Raw genomic sequence first — 26426 nt, forward strand, 5'->3', positions numbered from 1 at the left:
GGCACTTGGGGCTGCAGGCTCACACTACGAAACTTAATGCAATGCTTAACACCCACTGGTTTGGTAAAAGCAATCTCTCCCAAATCAATGGGTTTGGCAAAAGCAATCTCTCTCTCTCTACAGTCTGTGTTTCTCATATTGTGCTTGTTTTTTTGTTCACCACATCATATCACCCTAAAATAGTGGAGACAAAACCAGAAACCACAAAAACAAGCACAAGAGCAGTATTTTCCTTATTTGTGAAGATGTTAACTCTTAATGTGTTTTGAAGCCCTAGAGCATCGTGTCCACCCAGGCGCCCTGCAGCCTGTTGGACATTGCAGAGTGGAGATAGTATTACCACTCACCTTTTTTCTGAAGGGGTGGATCTAGGGGGATAACTTTCCCTTCACTTCTGAGAATCATGTGAGCAAAATATAGAATCATTCCTAATGGAAAGACTGGATCCATAAATATCTGAAATTTAGGAAATTTTCTTTCTACTGATTTGATTAGAGTTTGGAATAGATCTTGTTGCCAATATTGATAGGTTTTTAGCAGTTCTTTGGGAATGTGATTATAAAAAAAATATTCCAATAAATAGCTGGTAACAACAAATGAGAAAAAAATACAAAAAAAGCTTGAAAGGAATGAGATTGATACCATCTTGAGCAGAAAGCATCATATCTACTTCTGTCTGTAGGGCCACAATTAACTAGTAGAGCTTATTATGGTTGGTGGCAGTCTAGAAATCAGAATCAGTCACCTCTGCGCAAACCTTTTTGTCAAGCGCTTAATCTGTGTCTGGCCCTCTAAAAAATTGGATGTGACACAATTAGTCTAAAGCTATTAGGGAAAGGGCTTCCATTTCACATGCCAGTGTAGATTAAAGCACACATTTGTGAATAACTTCTGTGCTCACTGTTTTTTTTTTTCTATCTATCTATCTATCTATCTATCTATCTATCTATCTATCTATCTATCTATCTATCTATCTATCTATCGCTTGCTATGATCAAGTGACCAGGAAACTTCTTTTGATACAAATTTAGTTTTAAAAATTATTTTAAGGGTTAGCAGATACAACTCCAAACAACTGTTCCAAAGAACAGTACCAGAAATACTTTAACTCAGCAAGAGATGGACAGAGAACTGGGAAGCAGAAGTGAAATTGCTCGTTTTTACCACTTCCCTTGGAAATTTCTTAAGGAATCTTTCTTGATTGTGTCAGATTATCACATCTGTGGGAAAAAGTAAAATGTGGTGTCACTCGAAGTTACTGATTGTTCCTGGGATCTAATTGTAGAAGTTCTGGGAACTAACTAGAAAAGCAAGAGATGTTCACAAATGCTCTTTGTTGTTGTAGAAAATACAAACAACTACCCTTTGGAAGAAATAATATAATGTTTTAAGGTTGTTTGTTTCTTTTCAAAAACCTAGGGATTCTAGGGGCTTTCATAAATTCTTAATCTAGGTGTTTTCATAATCACTGACTTAATTTCTTAATTACTGACTGGAAAATATCTGCTGCAAATCTGTGCTGAAATGTTCATTGACGCTATACATTGTCTCTAAATAATTGCTGAATGTATTTTATATGCATTTGGAATTGATTAGCTTCTTGCTTGGGGCAAGGAGAACCAGGGTTTTAATTGTAGGAGGTAACACTGACAATTTTGAAGCCAGGTCAGTTTTGGTTCAGACAGGGACAGCACATGGTTTCATGCAGGCCCCTGTACAGCCAAGGGTAACAAAACCTTATTGAATTCCACATCCTCAGACAGTCACTAAGCCATCAATAGAAAAAAGGAAGAAAACCTGTGCTTTTAACAAGTCTGTACAGCCTACAGGTTAGAAAACCTTATAAAACACCATCGATTTACTTCACCCAGAACCCTGATCTGTTTGTTCTTATCTTTTCTATATCTCAGTCAATACTTTGCATGGAAAACAGTGTGAAAACTGTTTTTTATAGTCATGAAATGGGAATTCCTAATCAGTACAGATGACAACAGCAATTTTTATATAGATGCAACCACTTAAATCGGCACTGACATTTGTTGCCCATAAAATGCATGAAATATTGAGTCTAATTTGGCACAATTTAATAAAATTCTAAGGATCTCAATCCATTTAAAAACAAATAAAACCTATTGCTTGATGCACGGTAAAAGGCTTTACAATTATGACATTATTACATAATAGTTCCCAGAAGCACTTTTGCAGCTAAATCCCTGCCATGATTTCCATTGCCAAGCCTGCCTTTGAGGGATTTATAAATCTCATTATTTCAGTTCCTACTGTACTGTGTTCTATGGGAGCATTTGCAGCATGTAAGAACCCAGATTGCCATCTCATTCTTCTTGTAGATCCAAAACTGTCTTAGACTTTGTCTCCATTCTCCATTTACAGCTCAGCTGGGACACTAATTGCAAAAAATATATGAAGGCTTTTGTTGTCAAGAAAAATCTGTGGCTACAGTGTCACTGTAGGCTTTGGCTGTCCCTGCCAGTGAGCTTCAGTGCTGAGATACAGAGCCTGTCACAAGCTCTCTGAACAGCAGCAACCAAGTTCATATAAACTCACCCCTGTAAGAAACTACATAAGTATCACTGCTGGAAACGAAGTCACTGCTCATCTTCACTGGTTGTTAGAACAAACACCTCTGGAGCTCACGTGGGTAGAGGTGAACAGACAAGGTGCTGAAACTGACCCCAGATGCCAAAAATTAACAGTGAATACACCTACTTATTAAAGCCAAGCTCTTCTTGCAAGAGCATTACTTTAGAGCTTTAAGGCACATCTTGTTAGATTATATTGTGGTTACATGCTGGTGCTATCGTACAGCTGAATGTTGATGCTCACACCAAGAGTGCTACCAGTTACAAGAGTGCTCAAAATGATTTTGTGCTTTACTAAAAAGACACACTTTACTAACCCTTACTCAGTACCACATATAAATCACAGATAGGAGCCTTCTCTTTCCCCCAAACCATGCATGATTCATATCACTTTTGTCCATGTTTTTAATCACTGAAAAATATTGACTTCTCCAAGGCTTGCAAGCTCATCTGAGTTACTGCCAAGGAAAAAGGATGGAACTTGGATAAAAAATGTTCTAGAAGGAGATGGCCTTGAAAACTCCAATTTTGCTGTTCAGCAGGGAACTTCACTCACAAGCAGTTTATACAGATTCATTTTACCATAGCCAAACAAATCAAAATAATGCAATGTTTGGCCTGTTTGTTGTGTTGGGTGAAGGGTATAGTACAAGGCAAGGATCAGAAGACCTGTCAGAAGCTGCTTTGTCAGTCACAGCTGCTGCAAAGCTAGGCATATCTTAGAGAGATTTAATTGCATTTTGCTTGGAGGTTTTGCATTTCAAGATCCTTTTTTTCTCAGACACTTGTATTTTAATTACCTTAATAATCTTCTTGTGTATAATAGCAAAAATTTGTATAATTTATTTAGGTTGTGGTTTCAATTCTGGTTTCCCCCAACGTGGAAAAAAGTCACTAGGAAATATTTCAATGTTGCATTTTGGGGAAAGGCAAAGTAATGCCCTCTGTAATGTGGGTGCAATTTGGCAACCTGAACACAGGTATTTCCTCAGTGTGCTATTAACAACTGAGAAAGAATATCTAGAACATTTGACTCCTGGAGTTTTTACTGAAGCCTGAAAGCAATTAGAGCTTCCAAAAGCAATTGCAACTGTTTTCTCTTTTTGACAGCTGATTAATTACCACAAATTCCTTCAAGCAAATGCTCAAATCAGCTCTGGCTGTACATGCAAATACATTATCATTCCTGTTTCAGCACAGTTAATACTGTACAGAATAAAGCAAAAAGTGTAACATAAATATTTGTCTCAGGCACACTGGATCCCTTCTGTAAGTTCAGGGTACAGATGCTCTGTGCTCCTGCCACATAACAGCAGAAGCTGATTACCAAAAACTGTAACAATCATAAGGTTAAGCAATAGAGAACTACCCACTGCTGTTGGGCAGGAAGTAAAATTTGTTAGCTAAACCCTTATAAAGAAAATAGTCTGGAAAATGTTTTTAAAGAATACAGGTATTTTCTAATGGTTGTTCTTTAAAGCTTATAGAGAATTATTTTGCATCATGAAAATTTAAAGATCACAGAAAGAATTTTCTTTGGTTTTCCTCACCTGACTGGCAGGCATCTCTCCAATCACTGCCTCATAAGGAGGGGGCAGCTCATTTGGATATAACATTCCTGGGCTGTTAATGGTTACTTCATATAAAGCACCAAATGGGGAATGAGGGAAGTCCAAATGGAGACTTCTACATAAAAACACAGACAAGCAAACAATCAAGAAATTGCATTGGATTTATCACCTACACCACAGTGACATAAAGACTTCTCTGAATTCAAAGCCAATACACTGCAAAGAATTACATTCAAGAAATTTATTAGACATCCAAAAGGAAGCCCTTGTTCACAGGGTAGCTTTAATAACTGTATTTTATTTAGGGTGCCAGCCATCTTTACCAGCCTGTTTTGCCATCATTAATGTCCTTCACTACTCCAAATTAACACACACTAGTTATATTAGTATTTAATTTCATTAACATTTAATTAGTATTAATATTTATAAATCAATACACATAATGATTTCCTTAAAAAATGAAATCTCATACTCAACTTCAAATGTATAATGTTAATAACTGTGAAAGGATCACTTACAAAGGGATCTTTGCTCAAAGCTCAGACATTGTTATCCTTGTTATAGCTAAGTTCAATCATTTCTCTATTGCAGCAGTACTTTAACAAATATTTCCAGATGTAGTCTAACAAGTTTGCAAAAAAAGGTACATATAAAGGTAAAGGTATATTCTGGAAAAGAAGAGCCTAAGTAAGTGAAGGACATTATTTGGCTCTTCACTCTTGGAAAGAGCTCCCTAGTCCACAGCTCAGAAGCAAGTGCTGACTGTAAGAACAGGAAGGAGAATCACCTCTGTGCCTCCCCCACAGGCGTGCACGTGTACTCCGGAGGGTAGTAGGGAGGTGGGGGGATTGGTGGGATGAACTCATCAAAATCCAGGGTTTGGTGTAGGACAGTTCCATGGGGAGTCATACAGTCAGGATTGGCAGAATGTGGCCTCTGTGGCAGAAACTGAAAATGAATAGGTAAAGTTCCTTCAGATGGTAGAAACATCATCACCAATATCAACAATTTTAATAAAAGGTCAATATTAGCAACACTGACCAATATCAAATCCATTAATACCCAAGCTGAAACGAAAAAGGCACTTCTGGGAGCATAAGAATACTTGTGATCAGAGAGGAGGGTGAGTCAGATTGCCAAAATACAGCACAATATTTTACTAAAGACAGAGAGGCTGTGGGCCTCCAAGTCAGTCATTCTTAGGATGCAGGACACAGACATTTACAATTTAATGGCTTTTCAAGAAGTATTTCTACACTGTATATTGTTTCACTGTAGCCCCCATAAGCAGTTCTATTTTAATAAATGATGAAAAATAGATGTAACTACTAAAACAACTATTTGCATGTTTTTGTTTCCAATCTGAACCACCTTGCACTTACAAAAATCCCAATGCCAATCCCCAAAACAACCCCAAATAAAACTAACTAGAAACAGGCTGCTACATAAACAATATGTTTTGAATAAAACAATTAGAAATATCCCACCCATTTTTCACTTCCAATGAAGAAGCTGTTTATAACTCTTCTTTATTACCCTTGTAAAATGAAATATTCTTAATAGCTCTTTGTGGTTTAGTGATACAGACACTGCACACTTGAATGTGGTATAAAGGTTGTAGTACTGGTATGAAAGTTAGAAAAACATTTGGCCCTTATACACATCTCAAAACCCAAAAGAAAATAACTGCACTGCACAATAAAATGTAATAATACTGAGAACCACATCAACATCTGTGGCAGGAACCTCATTAGCTTCCAGCAGAGCAGGGATTTAAGGAAGCCATTTCAATACCATTGATACCAGGAACACTCACAAGTGTTCTGGGAAAGACCTGAACTAATTCATGATCAAATATGGACCATCCTGAAGATACCACAACCCACACCTGCCTCTGTTTGGTCCCCATGGATCAAAGGGGACTAAAAGACAATCCAAAACCACAGAGTTTTTTCTTCTCCAGACAAGTTTTGGCTGTCATATCACTTTTCTTGCACCAGTAGATGAATTGATCTTTAGCTCCTGCCTTCTAAAACAAGCCAGCTAAGAAACGTTGCTGAAGGCACATTTCTTTTTCAGACTGGAACAAGACAACATATGTTTTTGTATTGTTGGGTCATTACATCATTGTTTGTTTAAATCCATGATAAAGACTTGGGAAGCACTAAAATAAAAGGGAAAATGTTTATGCTTAGGAGGTCCAGCAAATAGAAAGTAAATTACCTTCATTTTTAAAATCACAGCTCTGTATTTATCACTTTTTGAAATTTAACTTGGTATAGTTCTGCTGAATTTACATTACCACAGAAATGATACTGGTATTTTGTGTTTTAAAGCTTGTATTACATCTTAGTTCTATTAAACTCACTCTATGTAAGTTGTTTCAAAGGTCAGAGCTGTAATAATACAGCACAGCAGAGGGTCAGGAGGACCAATATCAACTCTTTGTGAAAATGAAGTATTAGCTGCTCACTGATCAGCTCTCCAGAGATATTTCCACACACAATTCTTAACAAAGAACTTCTGCAGAATGTGTTGTTTCTCACATCCTACAGCCAACCAAGGACTTTCAGCCATTGCATTCTACTCATGGTACAGCATAGAAACAAAGACATGGCATCAGTTTGATTTACTCCTTGTTATGTGAAACGTCTGATGCTCTTTCCTCCTCCAGAAAAGGAGGCCTGCTGTTATTCTAGTTACTATCAGACATTTCTCTATTTGGTTTACAGAAAATAAACCCCCAAAACTTTCTTGCAGTCATTTGGTCTAAACTCATCTGATCTTTCAACAGCCATTTCCCAAAGTGTAACATTACATTAATACCAACCATTAAACTCCAAACTTCTGTCCTAAGCAATCATAAGCAATCATCAATCTGCTACCATCTCAAATACATGGAAGAATCTTTTAGGAAAAAAGGAAGCAAGACAAACTTCAACATAATTTTCTAAAACCTGTAAACATTTATCAGAATGAAGACAAACATCTGAGTATGCACTGAGTCACATTTTGCACACTGACTCCACCAAACTCAGGACTGCTCCCATTTTCCTAAAAGAGTTGATAATTTGGGTCATTTTTGGAAACAAAACAATTTTAATTTACAACTTCCTTGACCTTCTCCCAGACTGTTTCCATACTGCCATGGACCCCAAGCTTTGGTTTGCACCACAGAACTTGTAGCTCCATTTCTTCAGTCCTGGAGTTCCCTGGAGCTGGATCCATTCAGCCTCATATTGGGAGTGATACCCTTAGCACTGTCAGAACAGGGCAATTAAACACACAGTACTTTCACAGCAGGTGAACCATCAGCACAGACTTCATGGGACATGACAGAAAGGAGAGGTTTCACACAGGGCAGAAGGGGCTGTGGTTCCAGGAGGAAAAGACCTAATGCTTGGATGCAGTTCAGCTGAACAGCAGAATTATCTGCACCCCTTTCAAGATTCAGCACTATAAATCATGGCAACGAACTGTGACCAACACTTGACAACGAGCAGCAGAATGGACATGAAAATACACATTTGGGGGTTATAAAGAACAGTTTACCTGTGTGATATCATCCTGCTGGAAGGCACAGAAATTAAAGTGAAAAAGGCTGTAAGAGGGAAACTAACAGGAAATGAAACAATAGCAAATATAAGGGATTACCACAAAGAACAGACATCCTTGAGAAAACAATTGAAAGCTAGTAAGTGGGAATTAAGTCATATTTTATTCCATATTATGTCATCAACTGATCTCTGCTAGCCTGCTAAAGCTTATCCTTCCTACAGGAAAATATATTTTAAAAATCTTCAAGTGTTAGTCTCAAATAGTGAAGTCTGGCAGGGTTTCAGCAAAGGCTTAATAAAAATTTCATAGGTTAAAAAAAGACAGTAATGAAATTCAATGAGCTGAGAAAGCTGAAGAAACACTGACAAATACTTTCATACAGAAACACACATTCCTGGTATTAAAAGACAGCTTTTATCAAATAGTCAGTATCAAGATACCGATGGCAAATGGGACAGGTAACAACAAGAACTGCCAAGCAGAAAATGGGAGTGGTGAGTTCAGCCACCAGGACAAACGGAATCAAGTTGCACTCAATATCATGTTAAAAACTACAGCTCACACTATGGAACAACTCACACAGTGGTCTCCCAGCCAGCCCCGGGATTAAACTAAAGGCTACTGCAGAAGCAATGGATAGAAAATGGTTGCAGATAAAGATAAACAGTATACAGCATCTCTGGTAAATGCTAAATACTCAACTGCCTTGAAAGTTTAGCAAGAATTTATAGCTATCAACAGATACCTCAAACATATTTACTAGAAGGAAAGAGAAAGCCCATGGCTATGGAAATCCAAAAGACTCAACCATTTCTGTTACCCTCCCAGAGCTGTTGGAGGCTGGCAGCTTTCAGAATCTGACAGGCAATGACATATAGATATGGAATTCAAGCTCTTCTTTTTAAAAACAGCTGACTTTAAATTTGAAGCTTGGCATTCAAAGTATAACACTCACAGAGGTGTTTCCTCATCCTTGGACTTACTTTAGTGTGTGAAATGTGTCTGATACTGGATGGACATTACACAGACCAGAGCACGTGCTAGAGGGGTGTGCAACACAGAGCACACACTGACCACAGAACTTGGTGCGTTTTCATTGGGCATGTCTGGCTTGGACAGAGCTGAACAGTCTGATTTGAACAGCCCTCAAAGCAATGATTACTTGCTTTTTTTACTTTGTCTGCAGTTATGAGGGAAGAGTAAAACATGCTCTCTGTCTGGTTGCAGCAGGGTAAACAAGAAAGCTGTAAAACACTGTAAACTCACTGATTGGACCTACATTTAATACAGAAGTTTGGCATGGCAGCAGCAGCAAGTTGTTAGGAAGCAGAGAATTAGAAGCACAAATGCTAAAAGTATCCCACCTCCAGAAGAGGTAAAAGTTTTTGAAAATGCAGTTATGTTCATGGGCCCATTGCCATAGTACTGAGAATTCTACACAGCAAACAAAGGGGCTGGACACCAGTGACCTCCTCTGCCAGCTCACAGGCTGCAGCCACACATCAGCTATCCCTGAATAATAACACATCTCTTCTCTCAGTGTAAAATTGTAAAACTCCCTCCGTTTTTGTCAGACCAAATTTCCAGCTCTTCACTGAGAGATCATCTTTAAGTTGGCCACTGAAGTGATCAGAAGGTATTATTAATGTTTTGAATATTTTGAGTACACTGAGGCAAAAGCTGATGGAGAAGACCCAGTTAAGGAGCTGAAGAAACATCAGGTAAGACCTGTCAATACAATTCTGTACTGAAACAGTTCCTCATGTGATACCATGTGGTCCATTCTTCTGCCCAAGGTACGTGAGACTAAAAACTCTGCACCAGGATTCCCAGCTGTGGGACCTCCCCACTAAACATCAGCAAAGACATCCTCTCCTCTGTATATCCTGCATCTGCTCAGCACCACTGACCCCTTCTAAATGCCACTGCTGGGAGTCACTGTTCAGCAATTACAGCTTATCTAAACCACAAGTGCCATATATCAGTATGTGCCTGGTGCTCTAAGGGAAACTTATCTGGAGTTCTTCCTGTATCTGCATGTAATTACCTCTGCCTTCCATATCACATTTATTAAATGTACAGTATAACTTTGAAATCAGTCCTTTGGAGACTCCAGAGTTCATTATTCTCATTTCATTTATAAAAATCCACTGATTTTTGAGAACAGGAAATAAAAATTTCTAATTGCATCTAATTAAATACTGGCATGTTATCCTGAGTAAAAGCTCTGCACAATACACTTGGGTCTATAATTCTGTCTTCAATTAACTGTCCTCCTGGACAGGTTGCTGTTTTCCTTTTCTGAAACACTGGAATCAGTATCTGCTGAAGGGAAATGTAGACTCTAATTGTCTACAAGAACAGAAGGACCATGGTTGAATCTTCTAATTTGTCCCTGATCTTAAAGGGAAATTATGAGACTGAAGATGTTTTGATAAGGAAAACATATTCATATTTTTCTGCTCAGTTTGTTTCCAGTTGCTGTTCCTACAACCATCACAAGCCATTAGCTCTGTAGTCTCATGGGCATTGCTCTGTGATATCTTTTTTGAAGTACTGACCATATTTTAGTGTTAAATATTAAATATTCTTTTTTCTATCTATAAAATGTTTGATGAAAAATGGTACATTTGTTAAAAATATCAAAATATTTCCTTACCTAAGGTTTGCATTTATGGTGGGTGTGAAGGGAGTATTTATGCAATCACATCTACATTTAGGACCTTTCTATGGATGTATGTCACTCCCAATGCAGATTTCTAAAGGGACTGTCATCTGGGTTTTACAGTACCTGTAAGTGAACTTTGTCCACAAAAAAGGATCGTTTAGGTTTTGATGTAGTTTAGATTAGATAACAAATTATATGTAATAATGTAGAATCAATTCTCGCTTAAGCCTTGCCCTGCAGATTTTTTAAATTACCATTTCACCAGAATATGGGGGTTATACATTGCCAGCAAGATATTACCCTCATACAGAGATGCTTCCTGAGAGGTGTTTGAGAGGAAATATTAACTACAGCCTATTAAGATAATGACATGCTGAATTATCATTAGGACTGATGAAAACAGTAATTAAATATTACAGCTTGCATGTGTCATCATTACCTTATTTTCTTTACAAAATAACAGATGGTTTTAGGTATCACACGACATGAACAGCTACTAACAGTGATGGTGATAAAATCAGAATACACTCAATGATATCAGTGCCAGCACTTCTAAGATAAGAACTGTATAAACATATCTGGAGCGGAAGGAGAACTGGAATAGGTGTAATTTGTGCTTTAGCTCGGCCACAGTGGGTGTAATATCTTGTATTTCTTGCATTTAATCCAGGCAGCTACTTTTTGAAGAAAACAGGGTGCATTTCCACAGTGCCCATTCATTAGAGAAGATGCAAACTGAAACTGCCTCAGGCAAGAAATGAAATATCATGGAAGTGACAGTTTGGTTATTAAGAGAGGTTTCTTCACATTACAGAGCCTTGATATGAACTGATTTGATTCACATTAATCTCCTGGAAGGGTGTGTACGTAGAAAGAACAATTCTGGGAAGCCCTGTAATGGAGTGCAGCCTTAACCTCTCTAGTGAAACACAAAAAAAATCTTTTCAATCTTTAGCTATAGTATGACTTTCTCTTGCAGCTTTAGTACAAATGGAAGGTTTTCTTTGTCAGAGAAAATGCATATACTTAACACAGTGAGAAAAGTTAAAGTGAAATGGAGATTTTGGGATAGTTTCTGAAACAGTCAACTCAAATGAGGAACAATCCAGAAAACATTTAAAGCAAAATATAAAGTAATAAAACCACTTTGAAGTATTTTGCAGGTTTGTTTTTTTTTTCATTAGCACTCGAAACAAAATATTTCTTAGGTAGGACTGTTTTTAAACCAAAAAACCCCTCTTCAAATTCACTAGAAAATTTAAACTGTACTTTCTACCAGACAGCTTGTGTTTGTGTTTTTAGGATGTTTTTCCTAAAGGCTGGGATGTCAGAAGACAGCAGTTTCCAGTAGAATACATCAGTTTGCTTGTATGAATCAAGACACTTGCTGTATGCAAAAGTCATCAACAAAGCACAAAAAATCACAGAAACATTGCTGCAGATTTTCTTGATACTGTTACACCTGCTTTATGTTGCTAAGCAATAAATTGGAATTCTTTGAATTTACAAAAATTACCATTCCAATGGATTAATTTCTGAGACAAGAACACTAACACAGCACAGGAATCACAGAACTCATTGCTCTGGTGATAACCTAATGACATCCAAGGAGGGTATTCCCTATTGCCTCGCTGCAGAAGAGCCTACAGAGCTCTTGAATACTGTAGAACAGCATAAAACAATCAGCACAATATTAAAACCTTTTCAGCTATGAGGAGTAATATCTCTTGCTGCTGCTGTCAAACTTTCAGCATGGTACAACCCAGCTAAGAGAAGCTGCACGCATCAGTGAGAAATAAAAGGAAAAAGCAAAAATCCAGCATTAACATGCAAGAGGAAAGAAAGTTGATTAGATTTCTGGGTGTAGTACAGCAAAGGGGAACTGCAGATCATGGGACAATAGGCTGAAAATAGTGAAAAAAAAAGAAATCCTCAGGTGAGAGTTCAGCTGGTCTAAGTCAGCGTAGCCCCAGGGAAGTTACGCTCACTTAGGCCCGGTAGGAATCTGGCTCAGCAACCTGAAAAAAGAAAGGGAAAAACTGATAAACAAGAAAAGACTGGGATTGAGCAGAAAATTTTATGTATTTTTTTCCCCCCTTCTTCTAGGGAGAGGGAAGAAAATTCTTGCCGATGGAGCTGAAAGGGTGGGAGAACGGACAACTAAGCAGGAAGACAGAAAGCTGGAAACACAAAGTACAGGAAGCAAAAAAAATTAACATAATGGCAGCATTGCCAGGTGGAAAAGAAAGACATTAAGAATGAAGTGGCAGAGAGAAAAATTATGTGCTTTTAAGGAATTTTACTTCCTATTGAGGTTAATGCTTCTTGCAAATGCCCATCAGAAGCACTTTAATATAGTTCTTGGTTCATTATTATCTATTTGTTTTTATTCCTCTGACACTGCCAAATACCATTAAGTGTAGATCAAGATTCCTGGAACATACACTTCTGGATCACTGCTACCATTTTCCCACTAGACAGACAGATTTTTCGAGGTGTGACAATCTCTTCATCTCCCCATCATCACTGCAAGGCGAAAAAGTTCTTTAGTCAATGGGCATTCTTGTAGCAAATATGGAGGGGGAGAATGTGTAAAAAGAAAGAATACCCAGAATATAATAAAAACCCTTTAACATTTAAAATATAAGTCTCATCAACTAAAATTATTATTTCTGATAATTATTTCACATCCATACTACTGTTATTAAATAAGCACTGCTTACAAGCCTCTACAATATGCAAACACAGAGCCCTATAGCAAAAATGCATTTATGTACTATTTGTAGTAATTACCTAAATGTAGGAGCTTAACTTATTATACCCATTACTATGTGAAGCAAACACCAGATCCCAGACTGAAGATATCCTTTAACTGTTTTTGAAACCCAGTGACTGGAACACTTGTCTAGATAGGACAGCCTTATCTCTGTAATTCATGCACTTAAATCAGTATCCATGGCACCCAGTGTATTTCTAATTATTTCTTTATTTTTAAAACAACCGTGCCTGTATGGGCAGGCTATACAACATTTCTGTGTTGTTTAAATGGTTTGTAGCTAACTTGCTGGCCAGTCTTTCATTCATGCAAACTTTTTCAATACAAGATGTACAAATGGCTAGTATTAGGTTTGTGTGTTTGCTCTCCCTTATTAAACAGGACATTTCCTAGATTAATCAGCACTATAGGAAGGTTACAAGCAGTGTAGCTGGCCTGAAAAATACAAAGGTTTTTAAAATTTTCTTTATTTCTTTTTATTTTTTACATTGAAACCTTGTTAATCCCAACATTCATTTGGAATAGGAAAGCTGCCTTTGTCCAACCAAAACAAGACAGCATCCTGTGATGCAGCTGACTGTGCAGAAGACTAATGATCCTTTTCCCTCTTGTTTTGAACACAAATGCTTCTCTGAGGCTGAATATGTTTTCCTTATGAAAACACAGTTATTGGCACAGGGCTCTGAAAAGTTCCAGTTTTGAGCTTATACTTCTCATACTCCATAGTTGTCATACCAATCTAGTAACGAAAACTGGAATCTTAAAGCTAAGTAATTGCTCTGGGGAGTGTGGAAACCACAGATAATATACAAGCAATGACAGCAAATGTAATGTGCATCTGTAACTGAACCTCGTTAATAAGCTCGTTAACAAAAATAACAACTCCCAATTGTAAAATCCTGATCATAACACTCTGCTATAATACATAAACATGAACACACAGCAGCTCCTCATGCTGCATACATCTATATGCTGTATTTATATGGATGTATGCAGATAAAGGAATACACCCATATACACACACATTCTAACTACACAGAGACACACAAATAGGCTTAAGTTTATAAGCAGAGAGTAGGTGCAGATGAATACCCACAGAGAACGACACTGTGTTATGCTGGACAAACCCTGTGCTGTCACTGAAACGTACTCACCATTTGCAGAAGATCAGAAGAAACCATCTGCATGCAACACATTGCTGTTGCCAAAGCACAGACAATGGTGGAGATGATATTGAGAGCGCACACACTGAACAACAGGTCCTGTGAAGAGACATCAGCAAAATATCATCTCCTATCTCAGGGACACAAAGGACAGGAAATGCTTGAGGAATTTGATAACAAACACTGTCAACTGCTATCGACTAATATGGTCTCAGATAACTGAATAGAACTCATTTAGCTTGTAATCTTTTTCAGGTAGCAATCCACAAAGGCAGCAATTACAGAAACAAACATCTTCCCTTTCCCACTTCTCACAACACATGTGTTATTAGATATTTCCTCAGAAATATTGATATTCAAATTTCCTAGTTCCCCAAAAAGACAAATTATTCTTTCACAGTCGACTCCAAGCTGCAGCTATCACAAGAAAGACACTTCTGATTAAAAATGACATGCAGAAATATTATTGCTTTGAGTAGTTGAAATCCACAACTTAGGGTTGTGTGTTAAAAAAATTCTTGTATGAAATAGAGATTTATCCTGTGTCAGAAACTCAATGCATCTGAAATATTTTTATACATGAGAGAAAAGCAGTGATTACACACCCAGACATTTTACCTTCTACTGATGAATTGAGTGCCTATGGTCATATTGTTGGCTTATTTTTTTAAGAAAAATAAGTTTAAAATAGAACACAGAGTATTGGTTTAACAAGTAGAATAAAAGAAAAGAAACACTTGAATTAAAATGGAACATTTTTATAGCAATGGTGTCATTAAAATAAAACATCCATCACTCTTTCAATCACTGGATCTGTATGTACTTTCTCCACAACCAGTGAAAAGACAAGAAAAGAATTCAGTGTGCTGGCAACATTTCAAAACTACTACAATCCTTGTACAGCAACTGCATGGCTGCTGTGGCTGTTGTGTGGCTTAGATCTCTGAACAGCCAGTAAAAACATTTGAGAAAAAGCAGCAGAGAGAACAGATGAAAAGCTAAATCAAAATTGCTAAAATACCATGAGTAAAAAACACTCACTGTGTAAAGAACATTCCGTAGAACCTTAGTTTAAAAGGATATTTCATTCACTGCCAGTGCATGAAATAACTTCCATGCTATAAATCACTTTGTTTTCCCCAAACAGTTCTGAAATGACAGAAAGGTGATTTAATCCTACCACTGTAATTGCTTGCTCCTCAAGTGACCTTCATTTAAAGATGGAAATGCCAGCCATGGAAACCAGGCAGACAATAAATGGGCCAACAAGTTTAAGTCATTTAAAAACTTACACTGAGCCAAATTTGCCCTTGCTGATCTGTAGTGGTCAGTAGGTTTCTGTCTTCCTGGGCAGCCCCTCAGCCAGGGGAATAATGAATCATCAGCATTAACAGCAAAACACTGAAAGGGCCAATCACTAACTCACTTAGAGAAGGTGATACAGAGAACTCACTCAAAGTCATACAGACAGAGCATTCAAATGGAGGTAAACAGGCAAAGTGATCCCTGGAGATTCAATTATTTAACAGTGGCCAAAAAAAAGGAGATTGAGATCCTTTATGTTCTGCTTTCCATATGCAGACCTAGGTACAGAACACTGAGGCAGAGACAAGATCTAGGATAGAAAAAAAGACGATTTCCTAGCAGGAAGAAACTTAATTCATTGCCTACTACAGCCATTTAAATACCAAAAAACTTAGCTAATCTGAGTGCATAACTTAATACCATTTATGCTAAATAATAAAATCAAAATTCTAAATTAGGATGCAAAGTGTCTCCAAGACCCTCATACAACTTTACACATCCCAGGACAGACTTAACTGTGTCTCATGATAGATGTTTCTTTGATCTGTTCCTAAAGATCCCACAGCTTCATCCCACTATTGCAGAGTTTATTTTTACCATCAGTGTCCTGGTTATGTTCATCCCACAGATAAAACCCGTGGCTTCTTTTCTTCCATAGCTCTTGAGAACAGGCTGTTACACAGCAGACTTTTATACCTGTGAACTCTATTATCACTCTTGAAGCCTTTTTCACCTTTACTGAATGACATATTAACACCATTTTCACCAATTTTCAACTGAAATCAACTTTCTAGGCCTCTGATCATTTTCATTAATTGAATCTATTTCACCTCACCTGGGTCCACATTTTTCCTTAAATGCAGAATCCTCAACTAGGTACAACTGAAGCCCTTGCAAATACTGACTCTAGTGTGGGGATTATTTCTTGTGCTTTGCAGGCTACACTCATCCCTAACCCCCTGAGACTCTCCTTGGCACACTGGGACAGTTGTGCCAGGTTTGTTATTCAGCATTATGGTTTTGATGTAGGGCAGGGATTTCTGCCCACAGGAACAGCAGCCTTTCTCTACACACTCCTTTCCAGGCTAAGCACACAACAATTCCTTCTCCTGGTCTCTTTTGAAGGTGAAGGTACAACTAGAATGTTCCAAATGCAGGGATGCAGAGTTTTTACGTATTTCGCAAAGACCAGTAAAGAGCAGACATCTAGCCACCAGAAAATGTAAAAAGGCAGTGAAGTTAAGCAAAGAGATGGAAAATATTGTAAGCCTAAAATTTTAACAGAGTAATAACTGAGCAATGATTGTGGAGTCCTCACCACCACTAGATATTTCTTCAAGCAAGACCGCTTCTTTATTTATTTTGGCTTTTTTATCCTAAAGCCTGTTTCAACTCAAACAGAATCAAGCCACAACCCAACCTTCTCCTCTGCTCCCCACTTCCCCCACCCTCCCCAAACATTAATCAGCCTCAGGCAATTTAGCATTTTCAGGAAATTCACTCCCTTTGCCCTGTAGAAAAAATAATCAGGTAATCCATGACACTCATTTATTTGGCTGTAGGAAAAAAGTGAACAGGAGCTAAAACCCCCCATGCCCAAACATGCTTCCAGCAGGACAGGGCAGGTGGTTACAGATGGCAGCTGGAACAAGCAATGTCAATTTAGACATCCTTTAGGAAATGTCTGTGAAAAAGCCACAGTAACCACAACAGGTCCAGTTGTAACTCCCCACAGCCCCAGCCAGCTACATTCACAGGTGTCTAAAGGAGCAGGAAATCCATATTAAATACAAAATCAGGGAGCTTCAGTAACAGATCTTTAGTTGACATCTACCAGAACACTAATCAGAACACACAACACGTGAATCTCTAATGGTCTGAAATACAATTCTCTGCTCCTCAGAAATGGCTGAACCAATTTTCTCTTAGATGCTGTCTCTGTCTTTTCAAGACAAAAATCTGACTCTTCAGCATGTTTATAAGATAATTAATGCTCTGGTAAGTATAATGTACTAGGTTGAACTATTCTTCTACTGGTTACATATACAATTTTCTTCATAAACCATAGCTCACTAATTGCAGAGGACACAAATCCCCTTCAGAGTAGAATCAGCTGTCAGAATTGCCTGGAACCATGTCTAGATCAGTCCAGATATACACCCACAGGAGTCAGACAGCATTGTGAGCTGTTTCTTTGAGGCCACTTATTTTCCCAAGCACGTCCCTCACTCAGTGTTAAAAGTGGAACTAAAAACTACTGACAGTGAAAAAAAGCAAGATTTCATGGTTGCAGTATTCCATTTATATTACAACTTGAACAATTACCAAATTAATGGTGCCAGCACCTGCATAACTGTTTATCATGCTTTCCCTCCATAATAACAGACACCTTTGACTTATGCTGTGGTCCCAAAGGATACCCTGTGCATTCCCACAGGATACCTGTGCATTCTTAAATCTTCTTCATAGTACCATTTGCCATATGTGCAACTTCAGGACAGAACATCTATTTTTGCTTTTTCCTAATTCAAGCTGTTTTCACCATGATCCTTTTGACACAGTTTTTGTGCTATTGCATCTCAGTTCTTCCTTTACTAGCACAATTAAAATAATACATAAATATATAAAAATGCATGTTCTGTAAATGTGTAGTCCAAAACCCCACAGAACATAAAATAGAGGTGTTACAAAACCCGAGTATTATTTAAAATCAGAATGTTTAATTCCAATATTTTTTAATATTCTGTATTCAAAAAAAGTAATTTAAAGATATAATTAATTGAGAATATAATGTCAAAAACTCATATTGCAATATGCTCGAAAATCAGTTTGTCCTAAAACCTGATTTTCTTTGTTTTCCATCAAACTGCTGGGTGACAAAGCAGTCAGATGGTATCAAACTGGAATAAGTAAAAAAATTGGTGATTGTCACATCGATAACTCAACTGTAGAAACAATCATTTAACAAAGCAATTTAGAACAGCTGTTAGCACATGCAATTACCTGGCAGAAGCAAAGAGATGAGATAGAATCTAAAATGAAAAATGACAATGGCACAAATCCCATCACTCAGTGATGGGTGCATGGCAGAGCTGGGTCCTTATAACCAATGAACACTCACTCACTGCATGTGTGTTCACCCTCCTGAAATTCTGTCCTTCAGAATGTCACTTGTACCTCCTATCACAGCAAATACAAAGCAAAACTGGAATAGTATCGCTTCATTCTAATGGTGGGCCACACCCATAGAGTTCCTTCAGCTTAGAGACCAATTTAAAACTGAATTTGTCTCTGGTATCAGTTATCTTTCAAAACCATCAAGTAAGCTAGACTAAAACAGGAATGTCTGGACATCTTCAAAATTCAGCTCTGCTCAAATGCAGACTTTGGTAAATATTTAGTCACTCTCTTGCCTCTTCCTATCATAGCAATGAACTGCACTGCAAATGAAGTTACATGCATGAACATCCAAGCAGAGAATTTGTTGCTCAGTACAGACCATACCACACACATGAAGCACTATTACCTCAAAATATTCACTCTGCCAAGTATTATACATAAAATTAATCAGGTGTGCTGCTTAAACACAATTGAGAAACTGTATTTAAACCAGTTTTGCTCTAGAAGGAAACAAAGTACATCCATCATTTTATGAGTTCCAGTTGCTCAACAGTATTGAACTGACAGCTCTCTTTACAACACACTCACATTTTGCTGGCTGAATAGATTATTTTCCTGTGGAAATAAAAGATTTGTAGTCTTTAAGGTTCTTAAGTTCTTGGCACTTAGTCAATGTACTATGAGAGAAGCAAAATCAGCTTGCTGAGGTGTAAAAAGAACAGGGTAAGCAGCAGCCCTGAATGCTTGGATTCAACATCCCCAGCGATCAATGGCTAAAAGTAGCTCCACGGCTGAACGCTGTGCAGATGATTTGTTTTCTCCATTATTGACTCCAATTATAGTGCTTCATTTCTTATACTACTGTATCCTGAAAGGAGATAATGAGCAGCAAAGCTTTTTCACCCATGAAATTAGTGTCAATGCACCTCTTTTATTCAAGAATTCAAGGACAATAATCCTTTTAACTCAAAATATAACTTCAGTTGTTCTCACTGGATACATCTGGAAAAACACTGAGAAAAACACCTGCTATAATACAAGAAAGGCTCAAGAATTAATTCTCAGCCAAATGGGTCTCAAACGCACATTGCATTGTAAATGGAGAGATGGTCAACACTTCAAAAATAGATTTAAGTTTTGAAAGTACAGTATAATTCACTACTTTATTTTTAAGAAGCAGTGCACAGCTGCTACTTAAAAATAAACTCAAAAAGGTCTTCTCTGCTTTCATGCAAGTTTGCATATCTTCCAACTCAGGTGTCTGCATTAAATTTAATACTGGGGATATGACAGAGACTCCTGAACGGCTAAAGTTTCATAACATAACTGGACAAGGAGGGAATAAACAGATCCCAGACATTCAAAGAGGCACCTTTTCAGCCAAGAGAGACGTTTACATCCATATTCCCTCACTGTCCAAGATAGGAACAGAAAAAAAGATTAAAAAGAAAAGGTAGCTCAACAGTTCAGTCTACAAAGCCCACCCTGACCCACCCTTTTTTTGATGGTCTTGGTGTGGGAAATACACTCTGAACGTAGGGAATATTTTCAGCTGCCTGTAAATCAGTGTGAAACAAGTCCAGCATTTAAAATCTGATCTGGAATTATTCTGTGCTGAGCTTTATCCGATTTTAAGTAGCTTATGAAGCCTTTCAGGTAAGTCATTCAGTAAAATTATTAACATTGCATTTGGTCTTACAGTAAATCTGAGGAATGGCTGTTCTCACAACTCTAAAAGACATGTTAGGAGCAATCCTCCTCTGCTTTGCAAGTGGAAGAATCTTCTGAATGAAAAAAATTAAACATAGGAGTAGACTTGGTCATCAGGAAACTTGGTAACAATAAATTTGGATTCAGAGGAGAGGAAAGGAAAGAAAGTATTCACACAGAAGACTGCAAGAGCTGAGCTACATAGATCTCTAATAGAGACACCTAACTAATGAAGGGAATCAGAAACCTGAAAGAGCCATTTACTATTTATATTGTGCTTGAACTTTAGCAGCTCCAAAGCAAATATTTATGCTGGAGACAGAGGAGGGAATCAGCTTCTCTCCTTGGCTGATAGTCACAAAAGCATTCTACAGATGCACCTTCAGTAAAGTAGGAAGCAATTATGTAAACAGCAAATCTATAAATTCACATACGTGTCTGCAGGTATTCTGGACTGTGTAAGCTGCTAAAAGTACAGTAATTTCACGACCATAAGGCGCACCGGACTATAAGGCGCACCCCCCAGGAGTCGGCACATTTCGCAACTTTGTAGATCAGATAAGGCGCACCGGTCTATAAGGCGCACTTTTTTTTTTTTTGCAGCGAGGAGCCGTGCGGCGCGCAACAAAGCAACGAATTGCTGGCAGGTGCTAAATTTGTAAACATTTTTCAAAGATCGGTGTAGCCTTTAAATGCAGCCCCAGGCGCCCTCCCCGTGCAGCGTGCCCCGGCACTGCCGCCCGCCCCCGGCGCCGGCTGGCATGGCTCACAGCACCCAGCTTCCACCGTGCGACCGCGCTGCATCCCGGCTTCCCTGCGGCCGGCGGCGGCGACGCTTCCCGTTGTTCCCCGCGGCCGCGCCGCTTCTCTCCGCTTCCCCGGGGCTGCGTCACTTGTCGCCACTTTTCGGCGGCTGCGGGGGCTTCCCCGCTGCCGCTCCTCGGCGGCCGCGGGGGCTCGGTCGCTGCCGCTTCTCGGCGGCCACGGGGGCTCCGGCAGCGCCGCTTCTTGGCGGTCGCGGGGACTCAGCCGGCACCGCTTTTCGGCGGTCGCGGGGACTCGGCCGGCGTCGTGATTCGGCGGCGGCGGGGGCTCCGGCGGCGCCGCGATTTGGCGACCGCAGGGGCTTCCCCGATGCCGCGATCCACCGGCCGTTGGGGCTTCGCCGCCGCCGCTTTATGGCGGCCGCAGCGGCTCGGCCGGCGCCGCCTTTTGGCGGCCGCAGGGGCTTCGCCGCCGCTGCTCCGATGCCGCTGCCGGGCGGGCTCTGCTCAGGGCTGTTGCGGGCTCGCACTTCTTGTTCCCTCCGCGCCCGGGCCAGGGCCACCCGGGTTCTCGTTTCCCCCTCGCCCGGTCCAGGGCCGGCGCCGCCCGGCTTCTCGTTCCCCCAGCGCCCGTGGTGGCGCCACCCAGCTCCTTGTTCCGCCCAGGCCAGGACTGGCGTTGGCTGCCTCCCTCCCCTCTTGGCTCCTGCCGGCTGTGGCCGCCCGCTCCCGCCCCCGCTTGCAACACGGTGCTTCTGCGGCACCGCCCCCCCATTGCGGCTCGCACTTCCGGTTTGGCAAATTTCGCAACTTTGTCCATCAGATAAGGCGCACCGGACTATAAGGCGCACTTCCGGGTTCAGGGAAAAAATTTAGTCAAAAAGGTGCCCCTTATAGTCGTGAAATTACTGTAATTAAAAATACTCAACTGGATCATTAATAAATCCAAAAAGCATAAAATTCTCCTCTTGCATGTCAGTATCAGACAGCAATAATACATTACAAAATAATTCAAACTTCTAAGTACCTAACTTCATCCTCTCAAAATGTTGCATGTGCATCTTAAGTAAATTCAGAATACTCTGAGTTGAGAAAGAATACATAATTTTCACAGATGAAAAGATGAAAGATGTCAGGAAAATTCAGCCTTTGTAGTTTAATTAACATTACAAGAAAAAATCAGTTCCTTAAAATTTCATCCACAAACCAACACATTTCCTGTGGGAAAAGAAATTAAATTGATGATACTGAAACTGCATCCTAGATCCATCCCATCTGTGGCCATCATCTCATTTTGGACACCTGATTCTTCATAAACCATTTAAACTCTTTTAACTAATTTTGTAAATAGGTAGGATTTGCTTGTACCTTCATTTGGCTGTAATTAAACCATGTAACTTCCTAATGTAGGATAAAGCTGTTCTAGAAGTGTGGTTATTGTAAAAAAAAAATCAAGATACTGGGACACTGACATCCTTTAGAAGAACAGATTATTGACCCTGAGGAAAACAAGGAACCTTATTTTCAGGGGCTGTTTAGGAGCTACTAATGCAGGAAACTATAAAAAAAAACCCCACATCTTCTAGTGAAATACAGAAACCAGGAATCCCTCCACTGTAAAACAAGGCAGATGGATCACACTTGGGTGCCTGCAGATCTTAATGGCAGTTCATCACATCATGCAACTGTGCTATTTTTACTGAGGTGTGCAGACAAGACTACAAGTATGGTATCTCATAAATATAATTGTAACCCTACCAATTCACCACCCTTGAGTGGGCTGAGACTCCATCACAATACTGAAATGACACAGTTCTTTTGTCCATTTTGCTGTAACATATAATTTTGTGCTGAAATCTAACTATTCAGCTAATCTCAGAATTAGCACTTGTAGATCAAATCAGCATTTGCAATCAATACTTGTATCTATAAATGTGCATATGTGGGACCATACATACTGCAGTGATAGTTCCTTTGTCCCCATTAAAATGTTTGAGTAGTTTATTCAGGGCTTGAAATGAAGAAAGGAGGATTGATTTACAAAAAAGAACATAGAGATGGTTCATTGCAAAAACAACAAAAAAAAAACCTCAGGGATTTTTCAAAGCAGTTATAAACCCCCCACTCAGTATCACACAAGGCACAGTTAGCATACACAGGACCAGGAGCCACTGCTGGCTTTACTAGCCATGCTTGCCTGCCTGGGAAGAAGATCAGAGAGGTGATGTGTGCTCTCCATTGCTCTGCTCACAGTGGAGCTCCACAGCTACTCTACCAAAACCCCACAGATGCCTCAGTGCAAACACAAGCTTTTTTTTACCCCACTTGCAACCAAGAGGAGCACGAAACCTACATTATGTTCTACATGAAGATGCATAATCTTAACTCTGGTTCTCTACATTTTCTCTCCCTCCTCAAACAGCGAACACAATTGAGCTTTTGGTACTGAAACATCTGTTTCTTTAAAGTCACATTGTAGTTCTTAATTGTAATTAAAGAGGGTGAGCCTTACACTGTCAGCTGTTAGCTAATGAGCTGTAACTGTTTTTCTTATGGGCTTAGAAGATTGCTGTTCTTAAATTTACAGCCAGGAATCAGAGGTAAGCCAAATAGAAAGCAAATGTAGAATTAAAATTGAAAAACATGTAAAAAAACTTTTTGAAAAAGTTATTTTCCTAACTACCCTTTCTTAGATGGAAAGTTCTGAACATAATTAAAACTGCACTCAGACTATACTCCTGGGAACTCCTGTGTTTAAACCCATTTTCTTGTAGTGTAAGTTGATATGTCAATTCCCCTTATAAATGATTGAGTTATATCTTAGAAGAAATTAAATTTTATGCTTGTATTCTGACTGCTGTGCTGGTTGGAATCCTTCTCTTGGTTTTCAGCCTCTGTCACTTCTACTCACATCATATGCTGACAGTGTCCTCCAAAGATAAACAGTTGTTTTCCCTCTCATTAAAGTTTACCTCACTGACATATTTTCAGGAAGCAAACATATGCTCCCTCCATCTTTATTTTTATGGAATTAGTAAGTCAGTTTTTCCTGAATGACAGATTCATGTTCCTGCATCTGTCACACTTAGAGGAATGCCTTTCTCAGAAGTTACCTTCTTGTAATACATTTCACTGAAGATTGTTGTATTTTGACCAGCAATGTCAAATTAATTCTCTTTTCCACTTACTAAACTCCTGCTACCCAGTAGGTTTTTGCTCTGTTACCTTTATCATGCTCTTAAAACCTGGGGCAGAGTTCTTACCTAATTTTAGGGCCATAAAAAATATTTTAACTTCTACCTCATCCTCATTACTCGGTGGTAGCTTTTTTGCTTTTTCTTAACAAGGCTAAAGACCATTTAGATATTTACCAAATACTTTGTACAGGATTTCTACACATTCTGAATTTTAAAATACCTCCTCATTCTGCAGTACTTTGTGTTTCTTTGCAGTTTATCACAACATCAATAAGCACCACCTTAGAACAGCAAAATGAAAGATACCTGTTCTTGCACCTTCCAGCATCAGTCACGGTCAGTTTTAACTTCTGTTTCTTGAGTACAGTAATTTCACGACTATAAGGCGCACCCTTATGACTAAAATTTTTCCCTAAACCCGGAAGTGCGCCTTATAGTCCGGTGCGCCTTATCTGATCTACAAAGTTGCAAAATTTTCCACCCCGGAAGTGAGAGCCGCGAGGGGGGGCGGCGCCGCGGGAGCGCCGAGTAGCCATGGTGGGGCAGCCGCGGGCAGTCCCAGGCACAGGGAGCAGCGCGGGCTGGAAGGCAGGGGGCGGCCCCGGGCTGCCCTAGGCACAGGGAGCAGCGCGGGCTGGAAGGCGGGGCGTGGCCCCCGGCGGCCCCAGGCACCAGGAGCAGCGTGGACTGGAAGGTGGGGGGCGGCTCCGGGCAGCCCCTGGCACGGGGAGCAGCAAGGGCAGGAAGGCAGGGGGCAGCCCTGGGTGCCCCAGGTACTGGGAGCAGCACGGGCAGGGAGGTGTTACTACTTTGTAACTTTGTTGTGCGCAGCGGCCTGAGCCGACGGGACCACAGTGCTGGGGGCAGCGGCCCCACAGCTGATAGGGGCAGGCGCAACCAGCGGGGCTGCGGTGCTGGCGGCAGCGGGGCCGCGGTGCTGGCGGCAGCGGGGCCACAGCCCGATAGGGGCTGACGGGGCCGCAGTGCGCCGAGCCGAGCGAGGGATGGGCGGCAGGGCAGTGGCGGCGCGGGGCAAGCCCGCCGACATGGGGGCACCCGGAGCACCAGGGAACTCCGGAGCAGCGGGGCCCTGGGGACGCCACACGGAGCGGCGGAGGGCTTTCTCTGGCCCCGGGGACGCCGCACGGAGCGGCGGCAGGCGTTCCCTGGCCCCGGGGACGCCGCACGGAGCGGCGGCGGGCCTTTTCCAGCGCCGGGGACGCCGCACGGAGCGGTGGCGGGCATTTTCCGGCGCCGGGGACGCCGCACGGAATGGCGGATACAGGCAGGCCCGGGGGCCAATGGCTGCCGGGTTGGGGTGGGGCCTTGGCCAGCAACCGCGCGGGGGGAGCTGGGGGCGGAGCCTCGCTAAAAAAAAAAAAAAAAAAAAAAAAAAAAGTGCGCCTTATAGTCCGGTGCGCCTTATCTGATCTGCAAAGTTGCAAAATTTACCAACTCCCGGGGGGTGCGCCTTATAGTCCGGTGCGCCTTATGGTCGTGAAATTACTGTAATCTTTAACAAAGCAGTTACACACACAACTGCTGATGCTGTGATGAAGATGTTTTTGCACATAAGGGTGGATGAAGGCAGAGAACAGCAGCTGCTGCTCCCTTCATCACATGCTCTGTCTTGCTAAGTTAAAACTGCAATAAACAGTTAATTATTCGCTAACACACCTTTAGGGTCAGCCTCACTGCATTGCACTCCTGCAGAGGGTTCAGTTTCAGTGTTTCTCCCAGGTTACTGCAGCCTGATGTTTGGTGCTGCATTTCACAGCAAACACAGACACCATCACTGTCGAATTTAATCTGCAGAGAAAAGGAAAGGTCAGAAAAAGTATAAATCAACAGAAACACACTTCGCAAAAAATGGTATTTACAGTTACAGTAATGACTATTAAATGCAAAATTAAAATCTCTGTGCAAAACCCTTGGAGAAGAATGTTTTCCACTGGTTAATAGAAGCTATAAAAACAGGTAAAATACAGAAAGAG

At 40.3% G+C, this 26426-nt stretch overlaps 1 protein-coding gene across 7 annotated transcripts in view; it reads right to left on the minus strand.

Moving 5' to 3' along the window:
* The window catches only part of FAM189A1 (family with sequence similarity 189 member A1), a 107502-nt gene that overhangs the window by 21718 nt on the left and 59358 nt on the right, over positions 1 to 26426 (minus strand). For 3 of the 7 annotated variants that reach the window (XR_006163037.1, XM_042779656.1, XM_042779655.1), the window contains exons 4-7: positions 26110 to 26241; positions 14328 to 14435; positions 4959 to 5119; positions 4151 to 4286 (exon numbers count right to left, since the gene is read on the minus strand). Coding sequence is in view for 6 of the 7 variants with exons in the window: in XM_042779656.1 (XP_042635590.1) it covers positions 4151 to 4286; positions 4959 to 5119; positions 14328 to 14435; positions 26110 to 26241 (537 nt within the window). In the remaining variant the exon portion in view is untranslated. Of the gene's footprint in view, positions 1 to 4150; positions 4287 to 4958; positions 5120 to 7723; positions 7787 to 14327; positions 14436 to 26109; positions 26242 to 26426 lie in introns of all 7 variants that reach the window. The other 4 variants (XM_042779658.1, XM_033070305.2, XM_042779657.1 and 1 more) reach the window with 3 other exon arrangements.

This window comes from Catharus ustulatus, chromosome 12, assembly GCF_009819885.2.
Source record: "Catharus ustulatus isolate bCatUst1 chromosome 12, bCatUst1.pri.v2, whole genome shotgun sequence".
In the NCBI taxonomy this organism is placed as follows: Eukaryota; Metazoa; Chordata; class Aves; order Passeriformes; family Turdidae; genus Catharus; species Catharus ustulatus.